The sequence below is a fragment of the Heterocephalus glaber genome, unplaced genomic scaffold (assembly GCF_053883595.1).
Source record: "Heterocephalus glaber isolate CG9 unplaced genomic scaffold, H.glaber_assembly_v1.0 deba00001610, whole genome shotgun sequence".
NCBI classification, from domain to species: domain Eukaryota; kingdom Metazoa; phylum Chordata; class Mammalia; order Rodentia; family Bathyergidae; genus Heterocephalus; species Heterocephalus glaber.
In genome coordinates this window covers 13,005,476-13,023,319 of record NW_028258381.1, presented here as the reverse complement: position 1 = coordinate 13,023,319, position 17,844 = coordinate 13,005,476, and the positions used below count along the sequence as shown (strand labels likewise).

The window sequence follows — 17,844 nt, the reverse complement described above, 5'->3', positions numbered from 1 at the left end:
AACACTGAGGACTGATCTTTGTTGGTCCTTTCATACATTTATTTCACTTGTTTTTCACAGAAACCATCAGACAGTACCAGCCCCTCGCTTTCCAGTCATGTTGGAAGATCAGAGAATGTTACATCACTTGCCCAGGTTCACTTGGTTCACGAAAGGCAGACATGCAGATTCCTGGCTTCACATTTCTTGTTCTGTACATACCATGATTATGTCTTTTCTAAAATACATATTTCTATTGTCTGTAGTAAGCTTGCAACTGAAAGAATAAGTGTTAAAATATGGAGCATCCTCTATAATCAATGCTTCAAAAACGTAGTCACGGTGTTGACAACTGGCCGAGATCCTGCACCTCAGTGCTGGGGTGGGCTGTGGTGGCCGAGGCCACAGCCAGACCTCTCAGGCCTCTTGCAACACTAGTGGCTCTCTGGCTGCCTTTCCTATTTGGTGGCAGCCTTAACCCCACTGCTATGCCCACTGGGGAGGTCTGGGCGATGGACCAGGGCTAGGACCCCAGCAGTAGGAATAAGTCTGGCAGCCCCCACCACATTCTTGTGATTGCTGTGGGCACTGAGGATGAAGAGATGCAGGACTCTGAAGCAGTATTTGAAAATCTCTTTATGAGAGGATTTAGTAATTACGATAGCCAGCTTAGAAATGATATATTAGTAATGACTACAATTATAGCTCAAAACCTGGGACCACCAATAATTGAATGTGGCTTCATGAGAGATTTGATCCTATTTGCAGCTTTTAATGAAGAGTCAAACCCTTTGGTAAGCGGTCTTAAGCTTTCTAATTCCTGTGAAGATTTTGAGTTGAAGAAATTACTGTCCAGTATCACTGTGCTCTATGCAAAGATTTGCCTACTGTACAGCTATAATTGATAGCTGAGTCGTTTTGGCTTTACTTACCTGTGTTAAAAGGCCCGAGAAACACAAAGTAATGCAATGGTCTGCGGCACAATATGAAGAATTACAACTGCAGCAGTTGCGACTTTGTTGTCAAACAGGAGAGTCCCTGTCATGGCCTGGAGACGTCAGAGTCCTGGCGTGTCGGAGTGGTGTGAGAGTGGCGATCCTGTCTTTAGTCTCGGTAACAGTTCGCTCGGATGTGTTACACTTCACGGGTCCTGAGAGCCATGGTCCACCTTGGAGATGGGAGATCTTTATGAAAAGGTAGCAGTCCGGCAACTGATAGGAGTCTTTACAAATATCAGAGGCCACCCTAATGGAAAAGAAAACACTGCCTTAGAAATCCAGTCTGGTACATTACTCATCTTAGCTGGTCTTTGTCAGCATCATTCTCAAAGGAAGGACATTTTTGGAACTGAAGGAGTAGATATAATTCGTCATGTAATAGAACAGACCGGAGAAGTTACAGAGTGGCTTAGCTATAACATACTTCTTTTTAGTACACGGGAGAGCATTTGGTGCTGCGTTTGGGGATACTCTCCTTCAGAAGACTACTTTCTTGAAAAGGAAGGCATTTTTCTCCTTTTGGATAATTTGGCTTTAACTACCCCCACCCCCCAATTCTGCACTCTGATGTTTGGAATAATGGTTCAATTTTGTGATAATCCCAAAACTGCTGCTCATGTCAGTGCTTGGTGAGGCAGGAAGGATCAGATAGCTTCTAGTCTGTTAGTTGAATTGTGGAGAAAAGAAGAAAAAGAACTAGGAGTAAAGAATGATAAATACAGGGAGATCACTGACACAAAGAAGCTTCTGTTTGCTAGTTTTCAACAAGAGGGAAAAACCACGCGGCTGCCTGCTAACTGCCCCTCTACTGCAGTATGGATGTTGCGGCGAATATCAGCGCAAACATTTATGCTGTGTTGGGCAAACTAGAGTGTGAAACCTTACCTGGACTGTCTGCTGAAGATTTTGTCACCCTCTGGAGCATGCATAGATACCTTGTTTTAAAATTGGTGAAACATGGAATGAAATATATGAACAGATAAGACTGGAAAACTTAAGATTACAGAATTTTGGAAACTATTACAAAAGTATCAGAAAAATTGGCAAGATGCTTGCTTCTTCACAGAGTGACATGATTGAAAGCCAAACATGCGAAGATGAACAGAATGAAGAGAAGCATACACAAAAATACAAACCACCCACAAGCAAAGGGAACTGAGTAATCATGGGACAGCTCCTTAGCTAGAACATCAAGTACTAAAACATCAAGGAAAGCACAGAGGCTGCAGGAAAGGCCATAGCACCTTCTGAGTGCCATAAGTGACAACAGATGCAGTCTCTTACCCGCTGGTCACTAAAAGCCTCGATTCCCTCTGGCCGAGGAGCAGCAGTGGGAAGCGCTGCGGGCAGACATGGGAGCTCTGGTGGACACAAATGCTGCTCTTCAAAAGGAGAAGCCTAGCAGAGAGTGATAGCAGTTACAGCTTTGGGGAGACGGAAAAGACTATTTCTACTTCACATACTTCAGAGACTTTGAAATAAATCCTGCTTATAATTTTTTAGGCAACTGTATCTTTATATACAAGTGTAATGCAATTTTAGAATAAATATCTTAGTAAAATGCTACATAAAAATTTAAAGTTGTAGTCATGTTCTAAATTTATATTGTAGAGTATTGTTTCTATCCACTTACTGTGTTTGGAATAATTTTTTTCTTTTCAATAAAGGCTATTTGGAGTCCTATATGCCTCATTTATCTGTGTGTCAAGCTCTTTTCCCCTGCTGTGGAAGTTTACTGCCATTATTTCTGTGAACAGTTTTTTTTTTAATGTCATTTTCACTCTCTCCTGTTTCTTCATTGCCTCCAATCAGTCTTATGTTATTCTTCTTTGCATCATCTAGCAGCTGCTGGATTGATTTCTCATGTTCCCTTATAATTTTGAAGCAATTTTTCTTTTCCTGGTCATTAATTGCAATCTTATCTTCTATATCTGAAATTCTGTCCTCACATTGGCTCATTCTGCTGTGTAGACTTTCAATGGAGTTTTTCATCTCCTGGAAATCTATTTGCATCTGTTTTATGGATTCCATTTGTTTCCTATGTTGGGATTCCATCATGTTCCTCAGCTCCTCTCTAGATTTATTAATCATGTCTTGCACTAGGAGCACAATTTCTCCTGTTATCTGAGAAATTATTTCTGATTTCATTTTTTCCAGATCCCCTTTTGTTGCCAGTTCAGTGGGTCCAGGTGGTTGAGTATCTGAGTGTTCCATCTCATTTCCCTTTGGGCTTGTTGTAGGTGATCTGGAAGTCTGGTTTTGAGACTTATTTACGTGTTTTCTCATTTCGACTGGAGGCGGGGGGCTGTTGGCGTCTGCACGGATTACCTCGTCTGAGCTGGGAGAGGTGGGCCAGGGGCAGGGAGCAGGGGTAGGGATGGTGGCCCAAAAGCCCTTTCCTGTGGGCTGGGAGCAGTGGGGGGGATGGTGGCCGGGAAGCCCCTTCCTCTGGACCAGGAGCAGTGGGACGGCAGCTCAGAAGCCCCTGCCTCTGGGCCAGGAGCAGTGGGATTCAGTACAGTGGTCTGGTGGTCCGATGTCCTCTGTGTCTTTGTAGTGTGGAACCAGGTGGCTGTACCGAGGAGCGGGGCGGGGGGTGTGGTGTGTCCAGTGGATTGTTGAGGGGCGCGGGCTGGTTCGGCGTGTTCTGTGTGACTCGGGACCTCCGTAGGGTGTGCGCAGACCTGCCTGTCTGCAGCGGGCTGATTCGGTGTGTTCTGCACGACTCAATTTTTTCTTTTCAAGTGGAGAATTGGGGAAGAAGAAATGAACACAAATGATCAAAACAGTACCCCTCATCCATTGGCTCTTATGAGTCATGATCTTAAGGCTGAGATAGTATTTCCATCTTAAATGTTTTCTTTGTGGGTGAAAGGACCATTTGCACTGATGCATTCATGTTTGTTCAGAACCTTGTGAGTCTTATAATATTTAATTGTCAATCACTATGGTGACGAATTACTTACTCGTTCAGATCAACGGTGCCAGAAATAGCCTGCTGGGGCACGTGTGCCTTAGGTTCGCCATCACTGATTTAGACTATTTAAGAAAACTTTTAATTGATACCAATTAATGAGAGCCACTGTGAAGAATTCTTTGGGTGAAAACAAGGTGATCTGATGTGCCCACAGTGACAAGTTTGATAGTTCTGCTTAAAGGCTGCGAAGAAAATCTGGGAGCAACTTGTAGAATGGACTCCATGAGAAAATTGAATTCTGCTCTCCATATGCGGGTATTGAAATGAGAATTTTCTCGATTAAAAAGCAGATTTCTTTTCTTTTTTTTTCCTGGTACTGGGGATCGAATTCAGGACCTTGCGCTTGTGGGGCAGGCGTTGGAACCACTGAGCTAAACCCCGGGCCCCTAGATTTATTTTCTTAGTAATTAGCATTTTGATTTCCTAGTGTTTGTGTCATTACGTCATGAGCAACATAGTTTGAGAGGGGAGCATCCTGCTGTCCTTTTTTGCCAGTCACTGAAGCGAACGCAGTGCCCCGAAGTTTCTGAGGAGACAAGTGCTGCGCAAGCGAGGGACACGGAAAACATTCTGGGTTTGCTCCCAAGTTGAGAGTTGGGTCACAGCAGCCATGCCCACAAACGTATAAACCATTTGTTGGAAACGAGGGCACTGTGGGTGTGTGATAAGATTTCTGTCACCTGGCCCTACTGTGTCATCCAGTATTAAGTAACGGTTTCTCTCTCTCTCTCTCTCTCTCTCTCTTAATTATGACAGCGCCATTTTGCTTGAAGCTTTATCAGGAAATTCTACAGTCTCCCAACGGCGCGTTGGTGTGGTCCTTCTTAAAGCCCATATTACATGGACAGATACTCTATGCACCAGACATCCCGGCAATCAATAAGGTCATTCAAAAGGTAAGTGGAAACAAATGAGAATCTTACAGGTCATACATATACAATACCAAGATGAAGTCTTCTGAAGTGTTTAACTAATTCTTATATCTCTTGGGTTACATGACATTTTCTTATGTTGATTAAAACTCATTTTTCTGGTGACTTGTTACTGTGGATGTGTTGAGCCCTTTGCATAAAGGACAGTGGAGGCAGGGCTGTTACTAGCATCACCGGAGCAGTGAGCTCAGAACTGTTCCACTGAAGGTGGAGGACGGCTCGAGAGGAGGAGAGCTCCAGGCTGGGCAGAGCGACCTGGTCCCAGGAAGGTGGAGAGAACACAGCCAAGGTGCTCCGCCCCCTGCATCTGGTGCCTAGGAAAGAGGCAGGGAAGGCGTGCAATTGATGTAGGAAGTGAGCATTTTGTCTTGTGATTTTTCCCCAATTGATTGTGAGGCTTTACCCAGCCCTATGGAGGAGCAGTTTATATGAAGAGCCTGGAAGAATTTCTCTAGGACAAATTTGCACATTGCAAGCTTCTGCCTATATTCCGTTAACTTCTCGAATCTGTTTCCTACAGGATCTGTTATTATTAGTATTTGTAGTTGCATTTTTTTTTTTTTTTCGTACCGGGGATTGAACTTGGGTCCTTGCACTTGTGAGACGGGCGGCGTAACCACTGAGCTAAATCCCCGGCTGTAGTTGCTTTTTAAACATCTCACTGTGCTGTAGAATTTTCTTGTCTGGTGTCTTTTTAAATGATTTTGTTGTATTTTCCGGGTCTTTTCTTATCTCCTGCCAGCCTGCAGGTACCTTGAGAGGGGGCATTTCACCACAGATGTGGGGTCCTTTTGACCTTACTGTTAAACCCATCCTGTTAATGATAAGTTTCCAAGCTTCAGGTAGCATTAGCGATTTAAAATCTTAAATGCCATGTGGTCATCAAACGAGCTAGGTTGTTTTTGATCAAATTCACTTTTGTAAGTTCCCCATTTCCTGCCCTTCCGATTGCTGTGTGAGGACACAGCAAGTTTCCCGAGAGCTTCCTCACCTTGCGGCTTAGCTCGGGACTGCACTTACCCCATTCTGAATTGTGGTTTTAACATTTTATTTTTAAGTCTTTTATTTTTTATGCCGGGGATCGAACTCAGGTCCTTGTGCTTGCGCAGCAGGGGGTGAAACCACTGAGCTAAATCCCCGGCCCATTTTTAAGTCTTGAAAATGGACTTTTGGAGAAGTATTGTCAAAAATCTAGACTCTTACAACAGACAGATGATCATCTGGATGTTGGATTGCAGCCTCCCTGCATTAGGCCTTTTGTCTCAAGGGAGCGGTAGTTTGAGTTCACCACTCCATGACCATCTGGGGACAGACACCAGGCCTGCAGTGCAGCCGAAGCTGACATGATATGGTCCCTTGGTGCAGCGGACTTGTCACAATCCTGGATAGATTTATAGAAAATAGCTCTATATCACCGTTTCATCTTAAATGTAAAAATCTGAGAGGCTATGAGTTTCTTTTTCATAGTTATATAATATATGCCAATATTATTATGTTAATATTATCATTAATAGCATATTTGGCTGGGCATAGTGGCGCACGCCTGAAATCCCAGCACTTGGGAGGCTGAGGCAGGAGGATTGCCAAGAGTTCTAGGCCAGCCTGGGTTGCGTAGTGCGTTCAAGGCCAGGTTGAACTGCATAGTGAGACTCTGTGTCACAAAATTAAAAAAAAAAGCGTATCTGTACAGGTCGTCAACTGTGCTGTTTTTCTGGGTACAGCAATCAGCAAGTCAGTCTGCTTTGGAAGAGCTCACCTTGCGGGAGGGAGGAGAGTGCCCAGCTGAAGAAACAGCTTAGGTACGATGAGAGACAGTTTCTGGGGAAGGCAGGGGTGGGGAGCCCTTCAGCTCCCCACGGGACCTGGGCAGTGGTGCCCGGAGGGACACACCCTAAAGGTATGGCCTGAGAATAACGAGAAGTCCAGGCCGCTGAGCAAAGATTTCTCTGGTGCTTGCTGAGACCCTTGTCGGATCGCATAGACAGGAACAAAAGTGGGTGCTGCTTTCGTCACTTTCTTGTGGCCGGTGCAAAATGCTGGACACTCATGACTTAAAGGAGGGGAGGTTTATTTGGCTCATGGTTTCTGTCCCTGGTCGGCTGCTCCAAGGCAGAACTGGCAGGGTGGGAGGGCCTGGGTGAAGAAAAAGGTGTTCACGCTACACAGCCAGCAAGCAGAGAGGGAAGGGAGGCCCGGGGACATAATGCAGCCTCGGTGGATGAACCACGGATGTGTAGTGCCCCCATCTGGTCACCATCCACAGACAGGAGACTTGGGGGCATTGGATGAGAACCACAAAAACTCCTTTAGCCCTTATTTAACATGGCTGCAGAGCAGGTGCAGTCTTGGTTTTGCATTGATAGACCTGACTTTACGGCACTGTACCAGGGTGATTTATTCCAGCAGTCGGCCACTGCCATTTAGTTTTATGAAAATTGGTTCTGGTGCTTAGACACGCAGTCTAATGTCCCACAGAGCAGGGAGACACTTGCTGCCGTTCCTTGGCATATGTGAGCAATATCGTCTTTACTGCTGGAGTGACCCATGCCATGAATTATAGTCACGTGGCACCGACAGCTCCAGCCGGTGAAGGACCACGTGGACCGTGGTGGTCTCACAAGGCTACAACGTAGCTGAGAATGTCCTACCGCCCTGTGGCAGTGTGGCCGTCATAAAGCCACAGTGCTGCACATCACTCCTGTGTTTGTGGGGCTACTGGCATGAGCAAGCCTGCTGCTCTGGCTGGTCCATAAAAATACAGTGCGGACAGTTCTGAGCAGTTGTCATCCTTGGTAATGATAACAGGCGGTTATGTCACCGGCTTATGTAGTTGTGATCATGTAGTTATCATGTTTTTATGGTTATTCTAGAGTGTGCTCCTTATGCAGTCTGCTGGGTTATGCCAGCCACAGCCTCCCACGAGCTGTGACTCCCTCGCCTGTTGCCCGGCCCGCACTGCCTGGGTGTGTGCGAGTTCGCAGGGTGAGTGGTGGGGGAAGCATTCCGGGAAGGCTCCCTGGTCACCCTGTGCTACCTGGTTATAGTCTCCCCCTGACTTCCTGTCAGGTGCAACCACAGGAAGTTACCTCTTCTTGAGGAAAAAGAATCTATGAATATTGGTCATTTCCTGAGGTTGCACCAAGGGCAGCCCTAAGAAGCATAAGGTCAGGGTAGGAAATGTATGTCTACAGGAAAGGCTGGCTGCTGGCCCTCCCTCCGCTGTCGCTGTGTGGCTCAGGCTTCTTGCTTCTGTTGCGAGAACTTTCCTCCACCTGGACGCCTGCAGTGGCTGGCCTGTGAGTCCTTGAACTCCAGCATGGGCTCTCACTTGCCGATGTCTCCTGCAGGGCAGGTGGTTGCCTGGGCATCTCGCCAGATCACACTAAATGCTGGTGATTTTTTCCTTCAAGGTGGTTGTAGGAGGAAAAGATATGATGCAAATTTCTTTCTTAATTTTTAAAATATCTTTCCCCCCTTGAGCCTCAAAGTAATTTATTTGTTATTAGTACATGTTTGCAGTAGAGTGGACCCTCGAGTTACCTGACATACAAACAATTTGGGTTCTGACCAGAATTTTAGTTTTTAACTTATGAACAGTCTTGAGTTATGACCTGAATGCCAGCTGCTTGTGCTTCCAGACAGTCTCAGATAGATTTAACACTAAAGAGTTCTGGAAGGAGCATGGCAGCATCCTTTCCTGTGTGGGTTAGCTGAGCAATCCTGTGCTGAAGACTCTCTAAGGATACTGGGATCTGCCTGGAAGAAAGTATGGCCTGAAATGATACAGAGGAGAGACTTTGAAGGCAGCTGGCCAACTTGAGTTACAGTCAGCCCACGGGAACGAATCGAATTCGTAAGTCAAGGGTCCACTGTACAAGATTATGTTCCTTGTGTAGAGTTAGTACCCATACATAACACATCTTAAATCTGACTTCCCCTTCCCTCTCCTGCCTCCCCACTCCCTCCATCTCTTGCAAAAGATCTGTCCCCCTGTTTCCTATTTTCTATCTTTTATTTTTATTTTTAGTTATTTTTAAATTGTTGGTACTGGGGATCAAACTCGGGACCTCATGCTTGCAGCAGAACCACTGAGCTAAATCCCTGGCCCCAGTTTATCTTTTATTTTGCTGATTAACTTACTCACACTCTGGGTTTCTCATGTGAGAGGGACCATGCTTTATTTTATATTTGATCTTGAGGGAGGGTGTCACCAAGTTGCTGAGTTGCTCAGGCTGGGCTGAGCTTGCAGTCCTCCTGCCTCAGCCTCCCAGAGTGCACAGATCAAAGAATGCACCATCACACTTGTCTTTGTTTGATTCTTAAAAGTGCTGTCTGTGCCAGGAATGGTGGCATTTGCCTGTGATCCCAGCACTCTGGGAGGCTGAGGCAGGAGGATTGCAAGTTTGAGCCCAGCCTGGGCAACTCAGCAGCCTAGCAAGACTGTCTCAACATACAAACAAACAAACAAACAAATGAACAAATGAATGGCCAGGATTTAGCTCAGTGCAAAGGCCCTAGGTTTAGTCTTCAGAACCCAAAATAAAAGGTGTTGTCTACACACAAGAGAAGTAAGACTATGACCAGTCGGGGTAAGGACGGGGAGGCTGAGGGCTGTGTCATTTTCTCCTGGCTGCCGGCGCGGTTACTGTGCTTTCTGTGCTGTCTTTTTCCTCCCTGAGCTGCCTGGCAATACAGATCCTGTCCACTTGGGAATGGGGTGTAATTAATTAGTAAAACAGTGCCTTTGAGAATAAGCAAAAACTATAATCGAATAGTTCAAAAAAGGGGGAAAACCCAAGATAGCTTTTGAGGAAGGGAAAAGATATTCAGACTTATTCTGTTCTACCTGAGTGAGTTGGAACTATAGAGATATGCCACAGTCTGAGCCAGATTTGAGTCCATTTATTTAAACCTGGCAACCGAGAGGGGCTAGTGCCCGGAAAGAACTCTCGGCCCTGAGAAGCGGTTTGGTTTCTCCTTTTAAACCCTGCTTTCAGTTGGGGAGGGCACAGGGGAGAGCAAGTGGAATTTTACAGAAGCAGAACCATGCCAGGTTAGTGGGGGCAAGAGGAAGTTTCACACACTGGCTGAGCTACACAACATCCTGCAACTGCAGCAAGTTTACTGCTAAACAGGATGCAGGGGTTTTGGGTGCTTTGTCCAGCACAAGCACAGCATGGTGGTGAGGCTCAAGATGGAGTTGGGTTGGCTATCACAGTTCATGATAACAGAAATGCAAATCCCCAAAAGGAGCTGGCCCCAAGCGAGAGATTGTATTAAAATGCTCAGGGCCTGGACTGGAAATATTTTGCTCGTCGACAGTGTTGGGAGCAAGGCACTTCCATACACTGCTGGCGGGAGGGTATTGTGTGATATCTTTGAGGCCAATTGGGAATATTTGTCAGTGTTACAAAGATGTAATCACACATGACAAGAGTGTTTATTGTCATTATTTATAAGTGCTAGGGCTGGGAAACAATCTAGCCATCAGTAGGGAAACAGTTAAATTTTGTGCATCTGTAAGATGAAAAGCTTACAAATTATTAAAAAGAATGAGTTTGATCTAGACTGCTTTCCAAAATGAACTCCAGGCAAGATGCAGATGGAAGTGGGTCGTCGGATGAAGAAAGACAGCATTCCAGAGTGTGCACTTGTTCTTATGAATGTGTACACAACCTCAGGGGTCACAGGGGAGCCCTGGAAGTGTCTCCTCTGTTTGGAACTAGTTCCCAGGGACAGGGTAAGAAAGGAGAAGACCGCCTCGCCAATTACTCCGAAACTGGGAATTGGTACAGAGAGCAGAAAGTGTACACATGGTAGGGTTCCAGGAAGCCTCCACCTTGTCATCTTCTGTTTCGCTGGGCTTGTGTGCAGGACTGAGGACTCGAGACTTGGAGGGAAGTGCTGGCATCCGGCTGTGCTGGCTGTGTTTCTGGCACCTGTCCTGTCCAGCCAGGTCCTCTGCTGGATGGGTCAAGGCACAGGCCTCCTGTGAGGCCTTCCTCCTTTGTTTCCGGGAGAAGAGAAAGGCCTTCCTTTTCTCCTTCTATCCATCTGCCCACCCAACATGGCGAAGTGGGCTCTTCCTACTTATGAAATGAGCTGAGTGGAAATGGGGGCTGCTCCCTCCTTTGGCTTTGCTCTTACTGGTTTAACCAAACCAAGAAAGAAATGTATTTCTGTTCTTTACTCTGAGTATATCTAATTCTCAGATCCTAAAACTCCTCTATCTCATTCCCCTTTAAGCTGAGGGATGCAGTGAGAAGGGAGAGAGTGGTATAAATAAGAAAATGATGGATTCAACAACAACAACAACAACAACAACAACAATTCAGAGCTAATGCCTCATGCTTTGACCCAGTCATCTTGTAATTCTTCCTTCTATATTTTAAATAAAAGAGTAATTGCAAGTAAGGGAGGAGTAGGCCATTTTCTAGAATCAACAGTGAGTAAGTAGGTGGTATGTAGGTGAAACGAAGTCCAAGTCGTGTCTTCTAACGAGATGAAAATGGACGACACCAAGCATGGCACATCTGAGAATCATGACCCACTTTGGGGGGACTTTGGGTGGTGAGCCTTACCGATTTCTGCTCATCTTGTCAGGGTGATTAATTAAAAAATAGTGCAAAGTCAGAGATATCAACCTATCTGATGCATTCCATTCCATTCCAGTCTATGTTTTTATGCTCACATTTGCCTGTCTGTGGTCAGTGGGTACTTCTTCAGTTTGGCTCCTGTATCCTGTTAAAAATTAAATTTTGGGCCAGGGATTTAGCTCAGTGGTGCCGCTGCCTGCTTTGCAAGTGCAAGATCCTGAGTTGAATCCTCGGTACCAAAAAAAATTAAAAACTTTAATTTTTATCTTGAAGTGATTGTAGATTTGTATGCATTTGTAAGAAATAGCAAAAAGATCTGGTGCACCCTTACTGAGTTCCCCTCTGGTAACATCTCAGCCTTGTAGGGCAGGATCCCAGCCAGGCTTCTGACATTGGTGGGATTCACTGACCTTGTTCAGATTTCCCCACTCCCACTTATACCTGCCTGTGTGTGTGTGTGTGTGTGCGCGCGCACGTGTGCGTGTGCATGTGTGTGATATTCTTCTGTTGTTTTATTTGTTTCAAGACAATTGGTGACTTCTTGTTGAAACGTTTTTATGGTGACTGCTTTATAATACCAGCCAGATAGTTGCAGCATCTAATTTATCTCAATAATGGTCTTAGCTGGTTGCTTTTCTTATACAGCTGTGTTTTCTCTGATTCTTTGTGAGACGGCTGATTTTTCAGTTGTATCCTGGACATCTTTGCTATTATGTTAGGACATTATGGCCCTTGTGTCTTTTATTACTGCAGGCAGTCGTCCTGCTTAGATATAATGCACAGGTCTTGGCCTACTTTGTAGGCCATGGCTCCAGTGATAGTTTAATTTCTGTAGTGTTTGTGGTGCTGTTCCATTCTGCTTGGTTTCTGGTGCTTCCGGAGTTCCTGGTAGTCTCGATGTGGCTCCTAGGAGAGCAGGTCGGCTTTCTCCTGGTCCACTGTCAGGTGCCTCCATGGGGATGGAGTCTTGGGCATTGAGAAGGAGGGACTTGGCAGGCCAGGCCCTTGCCATGCACAGTCCTCCTGCTGCAGGGGCAGCGAAGGTTTCCAGGCCAGGGCACTGTGGCAGGGGACCCCTTGCTCCACTGTCTGCTCCATGTCTGGGCTGGGCTGGGCTTGCTGTGGTGGGAGCCTGCGTGCTGGTCTGCCCTGGGTCTTCTTCTACGCCTCCTGGTGGGAGGAGAGTTATTCCCGGCTGCCTTTTCCCAGGGTGCCCCTTGGTATTGTGGGCTGGCCTGGTGCTGTGGAGAGCAGGGCACAGGGAGCCCAGCGGGGCTGCCCTCTGTTGCTAGGTTGTTGCTTGGCAAGTGCAGTGTGTGGTCAGCTTCCTGTGCTGGGGCTGGGGTGGTGAGGCTCCCTCCTGCTATGCTCCTCCCGACTGGATCCAGACACTTGTCTCCTTTGCCCCTTTCGGAGCTCTCTGTGGAGGCCTCTTGCCCTGTTTTCAGGTGTTCAGTCGAGAAAGGGGCTTACCGTGTCATGGCTGGGGTGCCATTTTCCAGTCCTTCCTACGTGAGGCGCGAGGCCTTTGATGGCTGCCTGTGGGGTTCAGTGATGTCCCAGGGCCTCCTCATCTGTTCCCATCTCAGCCCCGGGGGCAGCCACCTTTCCTATGTGCGCTGGTCTCTGTCAGAAGTGCGCAGCGTTTGCAGGGCTCCTCTGGGAAGCAGAGGCCAGGCAGCACTCACTGTGGCCAGGGCTTGTGTGCGCGCATGAGGGTTTTCTACAGCGTCTTGCTGATTACTTTGTTCCTAACACACATTTCACCGAGATTTAAAAATCTGTAGTCAAAATGATGTGTTATATATTATAGGAATTTTTTAACTTTTGGTAGCTTTATTAGTACATTATTTTATTATGTTTAATACTTTAAAATTATTTTGAACATTATTATGCTTTGTTATTTTATTATATTTATTTACATTTATTTCATATTGAATGATTTCACATTTTACATTGAATGATTTACATATACTACATAAAGTAAACATTAAATAATTGCAAGATATTTAAATGCTTTGTTATTTATTTAGAGGAATATCTCATGCATTTGTTGTTTACTTTTTCTCCAAATCATTTATTTTTAAAATTTATCTTGACTAATGTATTCTTTCTGGTTTCCTTAGATTTTCTGTATTATTATTTTTAGATATGTTAAGTGAATTTTTGTTTGATTATTTGAGGGTGAATTCTGGTTCTAAATAATATGTTTTGGTAGCTAATATTATCATCCTTTTTTCTTGTCTGATCATTTCCTGAATTTGTTCCTGAAATTAAAATTATTTGTAATAATGCTTTAAAATTTCAATTTATTAATCTAAAACATTTTTACACAAACCTTTGTTAAGAATTTTAAAATTTCATAATATATACCTAACTAATTTGTAAGTCTTTATATTTTACTGATATTTGTCCTAGCATATTAGTTTTAGTGAATTTTTCTTGAGTATTTGAATAGTAGGGGTGTGCATATGTAAAATAAATCAGGATATTTTAACCTAAGTGTTAATAACTTGCTGTACGTATCTACATGTCCACGCACATAAATGTTTACATGTGCATGCATCCTTCGATGTTAGATACGAGTTTCTGCAAGTCTTCTAAGTTGGCCACACCAGTAAGGGCAAGCAGTCTCCTCCACACGTCTGTGTGTGTTTCTGACCAGCACAGCAGCTGCATTCCTGTTTACTGAGCACTTCGTGTGCGGCAGGCCTGGGGCTGGGACACTGAAATGTTCATTCATCTTCACAGTCAGTTGTCCCACCCCTCTCTTCCTGGAAGGCCGACCAGGGTATAGGGCTTCCTGTACTGTAGTGGCTGCTCTGCAGTGCCTGTGTCACCATGAGGGTCTCCAGGTGACCCCGGGGATGGGTCCAGAGTCTCAGGCCATCTCTTCACTGTTTCTTTGGCACCAAGCCTCTGTTCGGTGTTAAATACAAGAGAGTTGCGATTGACATCTTCATGGCTATAGCTTTATATTTCATTGCAATTATTTCCTTAGAATAGAATCTTTTAATTTTGAGAGACAGAGGCATGTGCAGTTTTATGGGTCCATGTCTGTGCATATTTTATGATGCCAAATTATTTCATAAGAGTCTCATAGCAGTGAGCTCTGCCAGCAGCAGTGAAAGAACAGACACCCAGTCTCACTCTGTGCTTGCTGGCATTGGCCACTGTGGAGCAGATGCCTAGGTGTGCGTGGCAGAGGGGATGCAGGCAGGCACGGTTGCATTGGTTTGGATGATGCTGGGGCCTGTTCCCTGACACGGCGAGGCTCCTCTCAGGCCTTCCTGGGAGGGCCAGGAGGTGCCTGCCGGCCTGCGGGGGCAGGGGCAGGACTCTGCTCTGAGGAGCAAATTGTGTATGGTGCTCATTGATTTTGAAGATGTTGCGGGACTAATTCATCCTAATGCAGCGACCAAATGAGACTCACCCCAGTGTGCTTTCTTTTGCAGGCTAATTACACTTTTTATTTTGTGGACAAGTTAAAAGCTTTATCGGAAACATTGCTGAAGATGTCCAGCCTTTTCCAGGGAGGTGGAAATGGACAGATGATCAGCCAGCTGCAGGTGGGTGGTTAATGCCTTCACTACCCAGGGTGAGGCGCTGCCTGGCAGGGTCTGAGACCCAGGGCCACCTGCAGAGGATCCTGGCCAGTGAGCAGAGTTGGCATAAAAATCAGATATGTGTGAAAAGTTGTTGTGAGTTTTCAGTGTTTTACCCCATGCAAGATGGCTTCGTTATGGAATTGATTAATAACTTATCTACATTCACCTGTGCTTTAAATTCCATATTAAATCAATGCTTTTTAGATCATTTCCATTCTTTTTAGTTACAAATCTACTATGGTGATTAGTGATCGTTTCCTAATAGTCTGTGTCGACACCCTAAGTTTGACAAAGTAAATGGGTTATGGTTTAAAATGCCCAACTGGTTCAGGGCCTGGCAATCATTAACTAGAAAATGTTAGTTCCACTAGTTTTCCTAATAACTTCAGGGGTGCTTGGGAAATCCTAGTTGACCTTAAATCTGGGAAGAGGAGGAAACAGTCCCGTCTTTTTGTTCACTTCCGGGTTATTTATTGCCCACTAACAAGCAGCAGGGGGTCATGGATTTGGGGATCAAACCATCCAAGTCTGATTCCAAGCTCCTCTGCTATCCACTGCTGTGTGACCTTGGGCTGCTCCCTGAACCTTTCTGCACCTTGGGCTTCTTCCTATGCAGCCAGGAAATCCTAGCAGCTGGGAAGTGAAGTGAGCTGTGGGGTGGGTTTGACCACAGAGACACCACTACCAGCTGAGTCCAGATGCCCCCAGAAGTGGAGATAGATGTGTGTGCATCTTACCATGGCTACAGCGGTTAGAGCAAAAGAGGGGTAGGGCAGGCCAGGACCAAGGCCTCCCCACCTGGGAAGGAGGCAGGAGGGAGGGGAGCTGGTGGCGCCCTGGCCGGCCGGGCCAGCCATGCAGGGATCGCAGAGGAAGTTGCTCACCAGCTGGAGCCCCGTCAGTGGTCAGTGGAGGCACCAGGTCTGGGCTGTGGTGGGGACCTCAGGACACAATGTGCCGGGCAGGCAGCCCATGTTCCCACCCATCCCCCTGCTCATTCCCAAGGTGGCTGCAGCTGTCTAAGCTGCAGTTCTGTGGTTGCTCTCTCTGCTGGCCCGTGCGTTCCGCTGTGAACACAGCGACCTTCCAGAGAGGGTCTGGATGGCGAGCAGGTTGGGTCTGGGTGAGGTCCTGTCTGCAGCTGGGAGCAGTGACACAGGTGTCAGTGTGCCAGGCCGACAGCGCACACGCTCCGGGAGGACAGGAGGCAGCACTGGCTCTGCCGCAGGCACCGGCAGCTCCTTAGGAAGTGCAGTTAAGCTGAGTGCCATTTGCTGAGCAGTCCTTTCAGGAATTCCAGTCCATCTGCCACACTTGAAGAACCACTTATCTTAGCATACAAAATCACAGATTGTCACTCTGTTTCTCCCCATGGTACTGGGGATTGAACTCAGGGCCTTTGCACTGAGCTACACTCAGCATTTTTTTTTTTTTTTTTGGAGACAAGGACTAGATAAGTCACTAAGTTGCCTGAGATGGGCTTGAACTTGGGATCCTCCTGCTTCAACCTCCCAGAGTGCTGGAATTATAGGCTTGCACCATCACGCCTGGCTCATCTTCCTGTGCAGTCAGGAAGACTGACTCTCTTTCTTGGCTCTGGGTTCGTGTTCTGGGAAAGCTGTCTGTGTTTGGACTTGGAGTGAAGTCCAAACAAGTCTTGGTTCTGCTGCTAGAGCCTCTGGGTGTTGCTCCTGACTTAGCCCCCTGGCTTTTCCCCTTGGTAAAAGGCAACTGTCATGTCCTGTCACGCTGCTGAATTAAATGAGATCATGTGTGATAAAGCACCCTGCATGGTGTCTGGCCAATACCTAGTGCCCAATAAAAGAAGGTAAATAAGATTTTTAAAAAAGCAAACCCTGAGATTTCAGAGTAGTTCTGTGATCTTTAGATGAGGCTGGATGAGGCCACCTCAGCAGTGTGAGCAGCTGCGCACACTTTGGAGGGCACTGGCTACTGGAGCACCCACAGTGCCTAGTCCGTGGGAACAGAGTCCAGAGTGGGGTTTACTCCTTGAGGAGTGGTGAGTCCCAGACTCATCCCCATGCCTTCATGCCCGGCTGAGCCTCCATGCAGCTGTAGTTCTTCCTCCTCTCAGCTTTTGTGGGACTTTGTACACGGAAGAATAAAGTGAATAAACGCTGACCGCCAAATGGAGACGCAGACTTTGATGAAGTTGAAAGTGACCCTGGAGAACTCTCCACAGTAAAACCATTGAGAGGAGCACCGGAGGGTGCCGGGCGGGGTGATGAGGGGAACAGGAAGTGGGAGGGCAGCCGATGCTTTGCACCAGCCCTGGAGGTCATGAAAAGCAGGCATCTCTAGAAGGCAGAGTGCCATGTGGCTCCATTAGGAAACCGTGGCCCTGCAAGTCACTAATGGAATCTTTGTTTATAATACTAGTGCATCACTATAATTCTTTCCTAAATTTTCATGTTACTTTTGTTTTTCAAGGAAAATACTTCATTGAATATTAACTTGTTATTCATTATGTTTTAGAACTCTTACTAATTATTATTATTGTTTTGCTGTACTGGGGATTGAACCCAGGGCTTTTGCGCAGAGCCATAACCCAAACCCTTTTTATGAATTTTAATTTTGAGACAAGGTCTGGTTAAGTTTGTAAATTACCCAGCCTGGGCTCAAACTTGTGATCCTCCTGCCTCAGCCTCCCTGGGTGCTGAGACTACAGGCATGTGTCATTATGTCCAGATACAACATGTTTTAAGTGGATTTACTTTATGTGTCTTTTGCTGG

At 46.1% G+C, this 17,844-nt stretch overlaps 1 protein-coding gene and 1 pseudogene across 1 annotated transcript in view; both read left to right on the top strand.

Annotated features, from left to right (window-relative positions):
• The window catches only part of Abca13 (ATP binding cassette subfamily A member 13), a 267,945-nt gene that overhangs the window by 6,415 nt on the left and 243,686 nt on the right, over positions 1-17,844 (top strand). Inside the window, exons 5-6 of the mRNA XM_087196525.1 lie at positions 4,711-4,850; positions 14,938-15,051. Of these exons, the coding sequence (XP_087052651.1) occupies positions 4,711-4,850; positions 14,938-15,051 (254 nt within the window). The remainder of the gene's footprint in view (positions 1-4,710; positions 4,851-14,937; positions 15,052-17,844) is intronic.
• On the top strand, positions 582-2,407 carry LOC106008964 (cilia- and flagella-associated protein 69 pseudogene; annotated as a pseudogene).